The sequence below is a fragment of the Bos grunniens genome, chromosome 2, assembly GCF_055505025.1.
Source record: "Bos grunniens cultivar Pamir isolate PY7600 chromosome 2, Bosgru_T2T1.0, whole genome shotgun sequence".
Lineage (NCBI taxonomy): Eukaryota > Metazoa > Chordata > Mammalia > Artiodactyla > Bovidae > Bos > Bos grunniens.
The window spans coordinates 74,822,886-74,840,611 of NC_141166.1; the positions used below are offsets into that span (position 1 = coordinate 74,822,886).

The 17,726-nt window shown below is 38.3% G+C and overlaps 1 protein-coding gene across 16 annotated transcripts in view; it reads right to left on the reverse strand.

Annotated features, from left to right (window-relative positions):
• Positions 1 to 17,726, reverse strand: part of ZRANB3 (zinc finger RANBP2-type containing 3) — a 301,572-nt gene that overhangs the window by 116,817 nt on the left and 167,029 nt on the right. For 14 of the 16 annotated variants that reach the window (XR_015145498.1, XR_015145502.1, XM_086350708.1 and 11 more), the window contains one exon: positions 17,200 to 17,285. The exons of 1 other annotated variant lie outside the window; for it this stretch is intronic. Coding sequence is in view for 13 of the 15 variants with exons in the window: in XM_086350708.1 (XP_086206834.1) it covers positions 17,200 to 17,285 (86 nt within the window). In the remaining 2 variants the exon portion in view is untranslated. Of the gene's footprint in view, positions 1 to 16,938; positions 17,286 to 17,726 lie in introns of all 16 variants that reach the window. One more of the 16 variants, XM_086350758.1, reaches the window with a different exon arrangement.

The window sequence follows — 17,726 nt, forward strand, 5'->3', positions numbered from 1 at the left end:
GTGAGAGTTGGACTGTGAAGAAGGCTGAGCGCCAAAGAATTGATGCTTTTGAACTGTGGTGTTGGAGAAGACTCTTGAGAGTCCCTTGGACTGCAAGGAGATCCAACCAGTCCATTCTGAAGGAGATCAGCCCTGGGATTTCTTTGGAAGGAATGATGCTAAAGCTGAAACTCCAGTACTTTGGCCACCTCATGTGAAGAGTTGACTCACTGGAAAAGACTCTGATGCTGGGAGGGATTGGGGGCAGGAGGAGAAGGGAATGACAGAGGTTGAGATGGCTGGATGGCATCACTGACTCGATGGACGTGAGTCTGAGTGAACTCCGGGAGTTGGTGATGGACAGGGAGGCCTGGCATGCTGCGATTCATGGGGTCGCAAAGAGTCGGACACGACTGAGTGACTGAACTGAACTGATCTGAAAAGCAGAAAGCAAAGAGGAACTAAAAAGCCTCTTGATGAAGGTGAAAGAGCAGAGTGAAAAAGCTGGCTTAAAACTCAACATTCAGAAAACGAAGATCATGGCATCCATCCCCATCACTTCATGGCAAATAGATGGGGGAAAAGTGGAAACAGTGGCAGACTGAATTTTCTTGGTCTTTAAAATCACTGCAGACAGTGACTGCAGCAATGAAAAGACGCTTGCTCTTTGGAAGAAAAGCTATGACAAACCTAGATAGTGTATTAAAAGTCAGAGACATTACTTTACCAACAAAGGTCCATAGAGTCACAGCTATGATTTTTTCAGTAGTCAAGTATGAATATGAGAGTTGGATCATAATGAAGGCTGAGCATTGAAGAACTGATGCTTTCAAACTGTGGTGCTGGAGAAGAGCTGCTTGGACTACAAAGAGATAAAACAAGTCAATCCTAAAGGAAATCAACCCTGAATGTTCATTGGAAGGACGGATGTGGAAGCTCCAATAATTTGGCCACATGATGCAAAGAGCCAATTCATTGGAAAAGACGCTGGTGCTGGGAAAGATCGAAGGCTGGAGGAGAATGGGTGACAGAGGACGAGATGATTGGATGGCATCACCAACTCTGTGAACATGAGTTTGAGCAAACTCCAGGAGACAGTGAAGGACAGGGAAGCCTGGTATCCTGCAGTCGCTGGGGTAGCAAAGAGTGGGACATGACTTCTTGACTGAACAACAACAAAGGCTATAAAAGGGAGTGACAGAGACACAAAGGGAGAAAACAAAATAAGAGAGATAAAAGGAGATAAAAGTGGGCAGCTGGGCTGCCATTACAGTCCTAGCTGGAGGCAGAAAGTATGGTATACTAAAATTTCCAGTGAGAATTATTCAATTATTGCATTGAATCTATATAACGATTTGAGGAAAATGGTTATTTAAAAAATATTGAGTGTTCTAGTCCATGAACACAGTGTTTCACTTCATTTATTTAAATCTTTCAGTTTTTTCCTTAATGTCTTATAGTTTATATTTATCTAATTTATAAGAAAATGTTTAGAAATGGGAATAATTTAATGTAAATAAACCAGAGGGAAAAAGTGAAGTAGGAAAGCTCTATTATAGGAAGATAGACTAAATAATGGGAACTATTCAGAGTGAAAAGACTAAGAGAGATTATAAGTAGAATTGATAAAGAGCAACAGTCTAGGTAAATAGAACATAAACTTGTTCCTCAAATCCTGAAATATTAGGATGCTCTGAAACTTAGGAAAAGTGTCACCATGAAAAGAACAAAATGCACATTACAATGTAATCAAGCTGCAGAAAAGAGGAACCATCAAATTGTGTTATTTTTTTCACCCTAAGGTGATGGCATAAAGGTATGGAAAATGCTGTTAGAAAACATGAAAAATTTATCTCTTCACTGCAGTCACACAATTGGCTTTGGAAATGTTTAACATTTAGTGAACTGACTTTAAGATGAAGGATTTTGCAAAGTCCAGTGTTCTGAAACAAAATAGGTGGCTCAGAACACCTTATATGTTTACCAGTATAACTGGACACTCGAGTGCTCTAAACTTGAAATTGAAGGAAAAAATATAAAAGGCTGCTGTATCAGTTAAGGGAGTATAGGGTTTCAGATGCAGCCAAGCCATGTGCATGGGACAGATGGCTTCTCAAGAGTGCACTCATTTCCTGTTAGTAAAGTTCCTTGAGCTCTGTAAAACAGGAGATTCTGAAGCGCTCGGAATCAATTCGGTGAAAAGGAGCTCAAATGTGTGGAAGAAATTCACATAAATGGAAGTAATGTTTTATGTTTCTTAAGCAGAGCCAATCTCCACATGTATGTGAAGTATCAAAGTAACCGTAATCAGGACAAAAAGCAGCTGAATAAGCTGAGGCAAACTACTCACCCAAAGTACTTCTGCAATTACAGAGATAAACAAATACGTGAATCCAAGAACTATTTTGCTGGCTATTTAGATAAATTTAGGAGCAAGTAAAAAAAACTACCTGGATAAATGAAAATATGTTATTTCAAGAAATAACTCAAGGTTATAACGTAATTTAACAGCAGCATGCAAACCTGAGTTTAGAATCATGAATACCCTGAGTGTAAGCTTCTTAATGGCAAGGACCATGTCTTATCTATCTTTGTATTCCTAGCACCTAGCATGGTGGCTACCATATAATAAGTAGCTTATGAATTAATGAACAAATGGATGAACTGACTAATGAATACACCACACAGTTATTGAGGAGAGCAATTCTTTAGCAAGCAAAAGCTAAAGCAACAACCAGAGTTTGGAAAGAGATGTGGTTAAACATAACAAACTAATCATATTTATCACTTGTTTCTATTATTATATCATGAAAGGAAAGGAATTTAAAAGCTATTACATAACAAGAACAACAAAGACAATGAGAGAAAAGAGAGAAAGGGGGAAAGAAATAGAAGTTGAGTATTTCATCCAATTTTTGGAAAATGGAAAGTAAATAGAGGAGATGTCTTGGTTAAAACATGGTGCACTGAACAAACAAGCATTCACCCTCAATCAAAATGAGTACAAAGAAATAAAAATACATGAGCCTACCAGGAAAAATGGAATGAAAATCATACAACAGCAAACAATGTTAACATATTTTTACAAGCAGGAAAAAAAAATGTGAAGACGCTAACAAACAGAGAAAGCTGAATATCAGGGACCTAAAGAGTGGTGTGCACAAAATTTTAGAGTGTGTCAGCAATGAAAAAGATCAGGTACTTTAGAAGGTGGGAATAAGTGTGACATGATAGCTAAAAATAGGAACATTGGCTCAATCTCTGGTCCAGGAGGATCGTACATGCTGAGAGCATCTAAACCCAAGTGCTACAGCTACTGAGACTGCACTCTACAGTCCATGAGGCACAAGTATTGAAAGACCGAGCACCCACAGCCCGTACTGTGCAATAAGACACCGCAATGAGAAGCCCGCACACAGCTGGAAAGCAGACCCTGCTCACTGCAACCAGTGAAAGCCTGAAGGCAACAAAGCCTCACTGCAGCCATAAATAGATAAAAATTTTATAAAGCCTTCATTGAACACTACTAGAGAATGCTAGCAAAACAACTTATTATTTTGAAAACTCACAAAGAGGAGAAACTAATCATTTTACCCTCCCTTTTACATTTTTTAATCTATTTAAAAAATTTTTATGTATTTATTTTTGGCTGTGTTAGGTCTTCGTTGCTTTATAGCTTTTCTCAATTTGCAGCAAATGAGGGCTACCCTCTAGTTGCGGTCCTCAGGCTTCTCACTGCAGTGGCTTCTCTTGTTGCGGAGCATAGACTCTAGGGTGCAGGCTTCAGTTGTTGCGGTATCCGGGTTCTAGAGCACAGACTCAATAGTTGTGGGGCATGGGCTTAGATGCTCTGTGACACGTGGGATCTTCCTGGATCAGGAATTGAACCCATGTCTCCTGCACTGGCTGACAGATTCTTTACCACTGAGCAGCCAGGGAAGCCCTATTCTCCGTTTTAAACAAACAGAACCACTGAATGTCTAAATAGTGGATGAGGTGTGGATCCTTTACAGAGGTATGTTAGCTAACAAATGAAGGAAGAGTATCCAAATATTACCATTTGCAATGTCTAGTGATTTAATACGGAGAAGGCAATGGCACCCCACTCCAGTACTTTTGCCTAGAAAATCCCATGGACGGAAGAGCCTGGAAGGCTGCAGTCCATGGGGTTGCGAAGAGTCGGACATAACTGAGCAACTTCACTTTCACTTTTCACTTTCATGCATTGGAGAAGGAAATGGCAACCCACTCCAGTGTTCTTGCCTGGAGAATCCCAGGAACGGGGAAGCCTGGTGGGCTGCCGTCTATGGGGTCGCACAGAGTCGGACACGACTGAAGCGACTTAGCAGCAACGGCAGCAGTGATTTAATAAACAGTGTACTGAATATTAACAGCTACTAAGATTACAAAAAGGAAGGCCTTAGATATCATAGGCCTTCTAATGGAAAAATACAACATCCTTAGAAAAGCAGAACTGCTAAAAAAATTAAAGTCTCTGCATCAAATACAGAGGACAGAGGAACATCTTAAACACCACCGTGGAGATGCAAACAGCAAAACCCAGATTACAGCAACAATATAGTTTTTTCAATAAATTAAAAGTAATCAAACTCAGAAATTGAGGAGAAATCTGAACACTAACAGAGACTTAGGACATCAAGAGTGGGATCTATGATTTGTAACATGTGAGCCTTATTTGAGTACTGACTCAAACAATGGGGGAAAAGCTTATGAAACTGTAAAATTCTGACATTCACAAAATAACTGAGTACTGAAATACTGATGAGGGTTTTAATGTTATTAAGGGATTATTATTAATTTTAATCTTTTTATGCATGATAATACTATAATACTTTTTTTCTTAAAAAGAGTCCTTACTCTCTAGATATATTTATTAAAATATTTTATGGATAAAATCTGATATCTAGGCTTTGCTTCAAAATAACATGGGGTGGTAGAGGTAAGAGGGTCAGGAAGATCCCCTGGAGAAGGGAATGGCTACCCACTGCAATATTCTTGCCTGGAGAATTCCACGGACAGAGGAACCTGGCGGGCCACAGTCCATGGGGTTACAAAGTTGGAAATGACTGAGTGACTAACACACTTTCACAGAGGTAAGTGAGAGTATAGCTTAACCAAGGCTGGCCATAAGCTGACAAAGGCTGATGCTCTTTGGGTACGTGAAAAGTACACGGGGGACTCTTTATTTTGTTCTCTCTACTTTTGTGTATACTGAATTTTTTCCATAATAAAACATTAAAAAGACCAGAAAATAAACTAAAAAAGAAAAGTCTTCGAATACAGAAATGCAAAAGAAAACTCAAAAGACAGCTTTGCACCATGCCTAAAGAAAAACCAATCCAGATTGGAGCAGAACAGAAGGCTATGGGAAGGAGGTCTCCAGGAAATAAAAAGGAAAAAAGGAAAAGATTATTTTATGTGCTTGTATGACCTTTTGGAAGTTGACAGATCTGTTAGAGTCTTTGAGTAAAAAAAAAAACCAAACCACTGATGGCAATATAAAAACCAAAAGATAGAATAAAAGAGAATAATTAAAGATAAAAAGTTGACCAAGAAAGGAACACTCAACTATTGGATTTACTAGAGAACATTAATTTAGTCTATTTATTCTATTTAGTCAACCATATAAACACGGATACTGAATTACCAAAAAATTCAAATATAGGAAAGAGAACAGAAGAAAAGTGGTGACAAAAAGTGTTTCAACTTCTCTTTCACCTTTTAGTTTTGTGATTTGGACAAGTTCCTTAACCTTTCTAATTTCAGTTTACTCCTCTGTAAAATGGACATATTATCATCAACCTTGTAGAATTGTTGAAAGAATTAAAGATAATATATCTAAAATACATGGCATTGTATCTTTTTTAAAAAATTATTTTGTTTATTTATTTTTAGCTGCATTGGATCTTCGTTGCTGTGCACAGACCTTCCCCAGTTGTGGGGGCAGGAGCTTCCCTTTGTTGCAGTGCATACGCTTCTCACTGCAGTGGCTTCTCTTGTGTGCAGGCTCTAGGCATGCGAGCTCAGTAGCTGTGGCATTTGGGCTGTAAGGCATGCAGGCTTTAGGGTAAGCAGGCTTCAGTACTTGTGCACACAAGCTCAGTAGTTGCGGCCATGGGCCCCAGAGCACTCAAGCTTCAGTAGTTGCAGAACCAGGCTCTGTAGTTGTGGCTTCTGGGCTCTAGCACACAGGTTCAGTAGCTGTGGTGCACTGGCTTAGCTGCTTTGCAGCCTGTGAAATTTTCCTGGACGAGAGACTGAAGCCATGTCTCCCATCTTGGCAAGCAGATTATTATCCACTGTGCCACCAGAGAACTCTGGCAGAGTATCTTATATATAAAATGTAATACCATGTAGCCAATAAAAATGATGTATTTTAGTTATTGATAAAGGATGACAATGTAAAATTGTACTCAATGAAAAAGCATATTACAGAAAAGTATGCATAATACGACCTTATCTACATAAAATTGCCTATCTATCCACCTGTCTCCCTACCCCCATGAATCTAATAGAAAGGCTACGTAGAGGGAAAGTTTAAAAATATTAATACATTAGGTACTGATTATCTCTGGACAGTGAGAGTTCAGTTGATTTGTTCTTATTTAAAAACACTTTTCTCTTTGTATTGTTAAAATAATTACAAACCATTTTCCCCAAAGTAATCAACTATCTTTATCTTTAAAGAATCTGCGTGCAATGCAGGAGACCCAGGTTCAATCCCTGGGTTAGGAAGATCCCCTGGAGAAGGGAATGGCTACCCACTCCAGTATTCTTGCCTGGAGAACCCCACGGACAGAGGAGCCTGGTGGCCTACGGTCCATGAGGTTGCAAAGAGTCAGCACAATTGAATGACTAACTCTTTCTTTCATCTTTACAGCAGTAAAAATAAAGAAAATAAAACAACTGATAAAGACAATGGGATAAGTGTTACACTAAGTGAAGTAGCAGATGATAGCATCAAATGTAGGCTATGTTAAAATTTTTTTATATATAAATTTATTAAATTGGAGGTTAATTACTTTACAATATGGTACTGGTTTTGCCATACATCAACATGAATCTGCCACAGGTATACACGTGTTCTCCATCCCAAACCCCCCTTCCAACTTCCCTCCCCATACCATCTCTCTGGGTCGTCCCAGTGCATCCAGCCCCAAGCATCCAGTATCATGCATCAAACCTGGACTGACAACTCGTTTCATATATGACATTATACATGTTTCAATGCTATTCTCCCAAATCATCCCACCCTCGCCCTCTCCCACAGAGTCCAAAAGACTGTTCTATACATCTGTGTCTCTTTTGCTGTCTTGCATACAGGGTTATCATTACCATCTTTCTAAATTCCATATATATGCGTTAGTATACTGTATTGGTGTTTTTCTTTCTGGCTTACTTCACTCTGTATAATAGGCTCCAGTTTCATCCACCTCATTAATTTAAAACTATATAAAATTATTAGATATACAGATAGGGGTAGAATTACAGGAAAAAAGAAAACAATTTACCTGTTAGTATAGTTGGGATTATGCTATTTTTCCATTCCATTTTTATTGTATAGTGTTATATATTTTATTGTCATATACACATGTATTGTTGTTGCATAGTCTCTAGGGTTAAAAGTGTTAGTTGCTCAGTAGTTTCTGACTCTTTGTGATCCCATGGACTGTAGCCTGACAGGATTATCTCTGTCCATGGAATTCTTCATGCAAGGATACTGTAGTGGGTTGCCATTCCTTTCTCCAGGGGAGCTTCCCGACCCAAGGATTGAACCCAGGTCTCCTGCACTGCAGGCAGATTCTTTACCGTCTGAGCCACCAGGGAAGCCCTGTTCAGTTGCTAAGTTGTGTTCAACTTTTTGTGACCTCATGGATTGCAGCAGGCCAGGCTTCCCTGTCTTTCACTATCTCCTGAAGTGTGCTCAAACTCATATTCATTGAGTCAGAGCTGCGATCCAACCGTCTCATATTCTGTTGCTCCCTTCTCCTACTGCCCTCAATCCTTCCCAGCATAAGGGTCTTTTCCATGAGTTGGAACTTGCATCAGGTGGTCAAAGTATTGGAGCTTCAGAATCCATCCTTCCAATGAATATTCAGGGTTGATTTCTTTTAGGATTGACTATTTGATCTCCTTCCTGTCCAAAGAACTCTCAGCACCACAATTCGAAAGCATCAATTCTTTGGCACTCAGCCTTCTTTATGGCCCAATTCTTACATCCACACATGACTACTGGGAAAACCATTTGTTGGTGTTATTCAGTAGCTTAGTTGTGTCTGACTTTTTGGAAACCCATGAAGGGCAGCATGCCAGGCTGCCCTGCCCTTCAGTATCTCCTGGAGTTTGCCCAAACTCATGTTCATTGAGTTGGTGATGCCATCCAACCATCTCATACTCTGTTGCCCTCCTCTCCTCCTGCCCTCAATCTTTCCCAGCATCAGGGTCTTTTCCAATGAGTTGGCTCTTTGCATTAGTCGGCCAAAGTATTGAAGGTTCAGCTTTACCATCAATCCATCCTTCCAATGAATATTCAGGACTGATTTCCTTTAGTATGGACTGGTTGGATCTCCTTGCAGTCCAAGGGACTCTCAAGAGTCTTCTCCAACATCACAGTTCAAAAGCGTCAATTCTTTGACATCAGCCTTCTTTATGGTCCAGCTCTTGCATCTGTACATTGTTACTGGAAAAAACCATAACTTTGACTATGAGGACCATCTTCGGCAGTGATGTCTCTGCTCTTTAATACACTGTCTAGCTCTGTCATAACTTTCCTTTGAAGGATCAAACTTCTTTTAATTTTGTAGCAGCAGTCACTATCCACAGCGATTTTGGAGTCCAAGAAAATAAAATCTTCCACTGTGTCCACTTTTTCCCCATCTATTTGTCACGTAGTTATGGAATCACATACCATGATCTTAGTTTTCTGAATGTTGAATTTTAAGCCAGCTTTTTCACACTCCTCTTTCACCCTCATCAAGAGGCTCATTAGTTCCTCTTGGCTTTCTGCCATTAGAGTGGTATCGTCTGCATCTCTGAGGTTGTTGATATTTCTCCTGGCAATCTTGATTCCAGCTTGTGATTCACCCAGCCTGGCATTTTGCATGATATAGTCTGAATAGAAGTTAAATAAGTAGGGTGACAATATACAGCCTTGACATACTCCTTTCCCAATCTGGAACTAGTTCATTGTTCCATGTCCAGTTTTAACTGTTGTTTCTTGACCTGCATACAGGTTTCTCAGGAGACAGGTAAGGTAGTCAGGTATTCCCATTTCTTTAAAAATTTTCCACAGCTTGTTGTGATCCACACAATGAAAGGCTTTAGCGTAGTCAATGAAGCAGAAGTAAATATACATATGCCTATTTTACAAGTTCTTGTATTAAGCCAACACCTACCTCCCCATTAAGTTTCATTCCTTGATAATAGTTTACTCTCTGAGGCCACAAAGCAAAAGTCTAATTCCTTTAAAACATGACAGATCTTTAAATATTTAAAGATTTGTTCCCTCTAGGTCTTTCTTTTTCAAATTTCTATAAGCTTCGTAAGTTCAAGCACTATGTCTTACTCATCTTTGTATTGCCAGCAGCTCTGAAATAATGCCTTAAATATACCAGGCAATCAATATTAGGCACTTGTAGAGATGAATATGAAATCCCCTCAGTATTCTGGTAACATTTTTCCAGATATGTTTTCATTTGTTAACATGCTTCTTAAAATATGACTTTTAGTTTTCTTTTATTTCCTTGTATTCCTTGTCTCTGGTGACCTTCTAAAATCCACTCCAATCATTCCACTCCTGTGGCTATAACCAATCCTGAAAAATAGCCCTACCTGGGAAATTCAGACCTTCCACTCTCCAGTACTCCCGTCCTTCTAGCCCACTTGTTCACTCACACCCAATGTAGCCTATCTCACCAGTACCTCTCAGTCAACTTTAACCATGTCCACAATATACTTCCTCACCTTGCTTTCATTTCTGAGTCTATACATTACTTTTGTTTTTAACAATATAGCATAATTTCCTTTGGCCGACAGTCCATGCATTGCAAGCTAGTATAAAAAATACCTTGGATGGCTCCAAGACTTTTCCAAGTCTCTACCCACAATGCTGGGAAGCCATACCTTACGGAAGACTGGTTCCATTACAAATCTTGAATTGCTGAGCTCAAATGGTTCCCCAGTGCCACACTGATTCTACCATGCTAATCTCATTATCTCATTCCCCCATTCACCAAAATCTCACACCACGTCAACATTCATCAAATTTTTAATCCCCAATTTTACCATTTCTCTGAACATGTAACTGTCACTCCACTTTCCTAGAAAAAATAAAAGTATACAAACTTCCTCAACTTCTTGCCAACCAGAAACCATGGATATTCTCAATAACAAAGCCACTAAAAAAAAAAAAAAAAAAAGCTAAAGGTATCTACATATACAAAGAAAGGACAAATGAGTACAAAACAATGTGTATGTCTGTAACAACCAGTGAAAAATAAAAATTTGTTTGAAAAAGCATACAATTTCTGTGGAAAGACTAAAAACCTGTACACAGTTGCCTAAAGTGAAGGAAACTGCAGTGAAAGGGAGATTTTTTCCAAGTATACACGCTTCTGTAGGTTTAGAATTCTGAATCATACGAAAACACTGTCTTAAAAAATAACAAAAAAAACTTGTGAACATAATCATGCATGTCCTTTCATGCTTTAAAGTCCCTAATGCAGTGCCTGGGGTGCGGGGTAGGGATGGGAAATTACTCCTTAATGAGCACAGAGTTTCAGTGCCCATTAAAGTTGTACAGATGGATGGTGGTGATAGCTGCACAGCAACATTAGTAAGTGTGAATGTACTTATTATCACTGAACTGTAAACTTTAAAAGGGTGAAAGTGAGAGATTTCCTCAAGCATATTTTACTGTAATTTAAAAAAAAACCCACAATAACTAAAAAACAACACAAAACACCCTCCAATGCCTTCTTACTGCTATTATGATGAATAACAAGACTGTATAATGATGACCCCTTGCCTAATTCCATCTTGTCTTGAGATCCTCTCAAGAGGATCAATTAGCTCAAGAATATTCAGCTGAACTGAACTGCTTTTAGTTCCTCAAAAGCATAGCCGTCTCTCTTGCTCTGGGCCTTACCATAGAAAATTCCTCTTCCTGGAATGTAGATGAGTATCACTTACTCACAGGATGCCTCTTCAGTCCTTTCTGACTTGCTTAGTTCATTTCCTTTACTTCCCTTTTATGATGCTCAATACAACTAAAATTATCTGGTTAGTGTTTGACTAGAAAATTCAATGAAGGCTGGGATAACTTGGGTTTCATTCTCTAATGCAGGGTTCCCCAACCTCCAGGATCTAATGCCTGATAATCTGAGATGGAGCTGATATAATAATAATAGAAATAAAGTGCACAATAAATGTAATGCATTTGAATCATCCTGAAACCATTCTGCTCTTCCTCCTTCCCCCAGGTCTGTGGGAAAACTCTCTTCCATGAAACCGATTCCTGATGCCAAAAATGTTGGGGACTGCTGCTCTAATGCACACTTGATACCTAGCATATAGCATCACAATAACAGGTACCCTATAAATATTTTTTGAATGAATGGATTAATTCAAAATTTAACCATACTCCAGCTGTGGTCTAATCAATGAGCAGAGTAGAACCATCCTATATACTGGATGTTATTCTGATTAGTGTGCCCTAACATTACTTTATTTTTATCAGTTATGATAGACACTTGACTTTCATTTAGCCTAGGGTTATTCAAAACCAGAAGTCTTTGTAAACTGAACTACTGATAATAGGTGAGGATTTCTCAAACGCTTTCATACAAAGCAGACATTCTAAGCACAAGTGCAGAATTTATCCTATTAGTTTTTAGCTACTTATTTTTCAAACTTATCTCTGCCATCCCGTATATTAAGTATTTTTCTCAGATTTGAGCTATTCGCAAGTGGAACAGACCTGATCTCTATGTAGCCACGGCTGAGAATATTGAGTTCAACGCTGCTGAGGACAAAGTACAGTGCATTTCCTCATAAGACATTTACTGATGTTGACATGACCTACTAATTAACACTTTTGTAGAAACGACCATGCTGCTGCTAAGCTGCTAAGGCGCTTCAGTCGTGTCCGACTCTGTGCGACCCCATAGACAACAGCCCACCCGCTCCCCATCCCTGGGATTTTCCAGGCAAGAACACTGGACTGGGTTGCCATTTCCTTCTCCAATGCATGAAAGTGAAAAGTGAAAGTGAAGTCGCTCAGTCGTGTCCAACTCTTAGCAACCCCATGGACTACAGCCCACCAGGCTCCTCCATTCATGGGATTTTCCAGGCAAGAGTACATGAGCGGGTGTAGAATGACCATGCTGCTGCTGCTGCTAAGTCGCTTCAGTCATGTCTGACTCTGTGCGACCCCACAGAGGGCAGCCCACGAGGCTCCCCCGTCCCCGGGATTCTCCAGGCAAGAACACTGGAGTGGGTTGCCATTTCCTTCTCCAATGTGAAGGAATGACCATACACATACCTTTAATATGTACTAATCACTCAGCATTTTTCCTGTCATAAAAATTTAGACAACTGATATATGGCAAAACCAATACAATATTGTAAAGTAAAAAAATTTTAAAAAAAATTTAGACAACTATTTCTTCTGAGAAGTGGAATGGGCACAAAATACGAGCTAGAAAGAAAGTTCATAAAATTTGATAAATTACTATAAAGATATTCTTAACCTTCAACCATGACATCAGGGAGGTGACTGCTGCTAACAGGATGCATGGTTGGACTATCTTGTGCCTTTTTTTCTTTATAAAAGAACATTTATTAAAGTTACCCTTGCCTAAGTCTTTCTTCGGAGAAGGCAACGGCACCCCACTCCAGTACTCTTGCCTGGAAAATCCCATGGATGGAGGAGCCTGGAAGGCTGCAGTCCATGGGGTGGCTAGGAATCGGACACGACTGAGCGACACTTCACTTTCACTTTCCACTTTCATACACTGGAGAAGGAAATGGCAACCCACTCCAGCGTTCTTGCCTGGAGAATCCCAGGGACGGAGGAGCCTGGTGGGCTGCCGTCTATGGGGTCGCACAGAGTCGGACATGACTGACGTGACTTAGCAGCAGCAGCAGCAAGTCTTTCTTACTGCCAGGAAAAGTGAAAAATAATGTAAGAGGAAGTCACACAGACGGCAAGCCATTTAACCTCACCAGGTATCTATAAGATGACAGAGGGGGACCACTTGATCATAAAGTCTTTCTAGCTCTAATGCGCTCCTGGTTGAAAATTGAATGTGCTGTCTTCTTCAAATCATATTTGAATTTATAGCTTCCTCTAAATATAACCCAGTGGTGTGAATGATGTAAGGAATCTTGAAAATGAGATGCTCTGATTCAGTAATACTTTCTCTGTACCTTTCAAAGCAAGCCAGCTAAGTAGTTACCTATACCTAGACTCTTGTCTCAAAATCACTTCACATAAGTATTATAACTGTTTGCCATCCTTTATGTATTTAATATGCTTTACAAAGGCAAAGTTCTGTTTTACCTCAAGCTTCATTTAACTTTATTTTTAATATAGTCATGACATTTCAAATATAAAATAAGGGTTTAGAACTGAATAACTCACCATAATTTGGTTTCTGCAGAATTATAGTGTGAAAATGACAACTTCATAGATTCAGAACATTACAGGAAAAAAAAAATTAACATTCTACAAACTAACTTAAAATTCCAGGAAATGCCTTGATCTGAAACAGAGTCTATGGAAACAGTGCTTCCAAGGTAAAGAAGTAAAGGAATAACTTGAAACTTATGAAATGGAATCTGAAAGAAAATGCCTTAAGAGGCATGATAACAGTCTTGAAATGACTTTCTCTAGTAAACATGAAGGGCTTCCCAGGTGGCACAGTGGTAAAGTATCTGCCTGCCAATTCAGGAGACACAAGAGATTTCGGTTCGATCCCTGTGTTGGGAAGATCTCCTAGAGAAGGAAATAGCAACTGACTCCAGTACTCTTGCCTAGAAAATTCCAGGGACAGAGGAGCCTGGCAGGGTAGAGTCCATGGATTGAAAGAGTCACAACACCACTGAGTGACTGAGCATACACACACAGTAAACAGGAAATAGAACACAATCTCCCCAGTCAAGCATTGCATACAGATAAACTTTTCTTTCAAATAGTGTCTACATTCAAAAGCAAGAAAAGGACAGGCTTCCACTTCAAACACTTATATTTTCACGTGGTAAGTCCTAATCAGAAAAGAAATGTATTCTGACCACTTAGGTTTTCCTAGTCCCCAAAAGGCAAATGTATTAATGTGTTAATGTGTTTGTTTTATGTAGGCAAATTTTTGGCATTTATAATCTGCAAGAACCATGATTAAGGACTCCCTAACAATATCCAGTATTGCATCTATTTGGTATTATATTTTAAAACTGTTTATTATCTGTATACAACTTTTTCTTTTTTTTTTTTTAATTTTATTTTATTTTTAAACTTTACAATATTGTATTGGTTCTGCCATACACTGAAATGAATCCGCCACAGGCATACATGTGTTCCCCATCCTGAACCCTCCTCCCTCCTCCCTCCCCATACCCTCCCTCTGGGTCTTCCCAGTGCACCAGTCCCAAGCATCCAGTATCGAGCATCAAACCTGGACTGGCGACTCGTTTCATATATGATATTATACATATTTCAATGCCATTCTCCCAAATCATCCCACCCTCTCCCTCTCCCACAGAGTCCAAAAGACTGTTCTATACATCAGTGTCTCTTTTGCTGTCTCGTATACAGGGTTATTGTTACCATCTTTCTAAATTCCATATATATGCATTAGTACACTGTATTGGTGTTTTTCTTTCTGGCTTACTTCACTCTGTATAATAGGCTCCAGTTTCATCCACCTCATTAGAACTGATTCAAATGTATTCTTTTTAATGGCTGAGTAATACTCCACTGTGTATATGTACCACAGCTTTCTTATCCATTCATCTGCTGATGGGCATCTAGGTTGCTTCCATGTCCTGGCTATTACAAACAGTGCTGCGATGAACATTGGGGTACACGTGTCTCTTTCCTTTCTGGTTTCCTCAGTGTGTATGCCCAGCAGTGGGATTGCTGGATCATAAGGCAGTTCTATTTCCAGCTTTTGTGCTAGGATACCTTAATGAAATCTCTCTGGTTTTGAACATTTTTCAGCTCATTATCTCAGGTCTTCTAAATAATGGTATCAGCAGCAAATAATGATAATTTTGCCTTTTTCTTTCTGAATTTTACCTCCTGCTTTTCTTTTGAGTAGTTAAACGAATATCCCCAGAATAAAGGTAAAGTGCAAAGACAATTAACCCCTCGCCTTGGTATTAGTGTTTCATGTGATGGTTGCTTTAGACTTAAAACACACACACACACATACACATAAAATATGTATTTACATTTATATAAATGACATACATGAAATGAATAACTTATATTCAAAACTTTAATCGAAGATAAATGCTGAACTTCATCAAATTATACCTCAACATAAATGGAGGAAATGAAATGAAGCTTTTCCTTTTCATTAGTAACATGGCTAATTATATTAACAAATTTCCTAATATTAAACAATGACTGCATTCCTGATATAAATTCCATTTCCATATGGTTAATGTATTAGGCTTTTTAATGAGTTTATGGTTTATATTAATACTGAATATTTCTCCATGTATAGTCTTAATCCGAGCTTTCACTGTCAAGGGCCCAGTTTCTATCCTTGATCAGGATTAGGGAACTAATCCTGCTACTGTGTGGCACTAGAATGGAATGGAATGGATCAGAACATCTCAACTGCATGGGGTTATCTCAGGGAACTGTAGAAAGGAAAAAATAAAATACACATACACACACATATATACTGAGAAAAAAGGTGGGATTCATATCAAATATCAGGAGCTGACTTCCACTATATATAAAGATTTCCAGTATATTATTAAGGTAAAAGAGCCAATAAACTTAGTGGAATGAAGGGCAAAGAATACAGACAACTGACAGGAAAAAAGTATAAATGACTCTACAAGTATGAAAAAATGTTAAGCTGCATTTAATAACATAAGAAGACTGATGTGCATTAAAACTGCTATCAGATCACATTGGCATGAGAAATAATTTCTCTCTGAATATGTTAGTAAGGTGTGAGGAAAGAGATAATCATGCTGCTGGTAGGAATATAAATTGGTATAAATTTTGAGAAGCACAATTTGCAAATGCTTAAAAAATATAAAAATGCAAATGCCCTTTGTATGAGCAATTCCATTTATAATAAATTTATGTTACAGACTTATTCCCATGTACTGAATATATAACACGGAACACTAAAATACCTAGTAATTATTGAGTGCTCACTATGTGCCAGTCACTATTCAAGACTTCATAATATAAGCTCATTTAAGTCACATAATAACTCAAAGGAGGGAATAATTATTCTCTTTTTTGAGCTGAAGAAATTGAGGGATAGAGAGGTAAAGTTACTTTCTTAAATGAAATACCTGGTAGGTATTGAATGTGAAAATAAAACACAGGTAGTCTAATTCTAATTTGCATGCTCTTTGCCACTATAATACACAGTAGATTGCATAAATAAATTACAGTGCATCCAAGCACTGAAATACACAGCAACATTTTAAAAGAATAGCAAAGCTTTTCTAGTAGCTGATATTCAAAGATCTCTAATATACAGTAGGTAAAGACAGCAAAGTGCAGAACAATGTGTACAGCATAATATTATACATGTAGAAATAAAATGAAAGAATATTATACATACATAACCATATGTGTTTTTCATGCATAGAGTACCTATAGAAAAATACATAAGAAATTGCCAACACTGGTTACCTGGGAAGGGAAATGGTTAACTGGAAGACATAAGCAAAATGGCCACTTACTTATCATTTCTGAACAATGTGCACATCCATCTGGTCGATACAAATAAATAATTTTAAAAATGAAAGGTAAAAAAGAAAGAAAGAAAAACTTCCATTATCTACTCCTTTTTTTCATTCTATATATGGGTCATTCACCCAAGATTTTACTTCAAATTGTTCCATAGCTACCATGACTTTATAAAACCCTGGAAAAAAAAATTTAAGAGAGCTTAATGTTCACGGTAAATAGGATTAAAACTTACAGAAAAGAGTTTTTCGTACCTGACATGTGCATTACAGTATCTTTTGGCATACTCAGTCCATGTTCCAAATTTTTGTGGAAAGAGAGCTTCAATCTGCATGAAAAGCTGTAACAATATAGGTATTCTCAATATGCTGTAATATTTTCAAGTTAATTGCTGTTATTGTAAGTCCAGTTAATGAAATAGTAAAAACAAAAATGCACCTCTTTTTCCTCAAGGCTCTTCCTTCCCCTCTACCTACCCATCCTGCCATCCTATTTTTCAGGACTAACTCCTATCTCTTTCTTCAATATATATTTATATGTTTTGTATGCCTATATATGCATCTTTATATATTCTCTTTTATTTACATGATCATATAACATACACAATTAGAATTTTTCCACCAAGCCTATTTTAGACATCATGAAAGTACATATACATCCATCAATCACCTATCCATCCATCCATCTCCCATCTGCATTTCTAATAGATGGGTTTATACAGTACATTTTTAGAAATTATGGCATGTTTTTAAAATTTTGATAGATGTTACCATGCTGCATT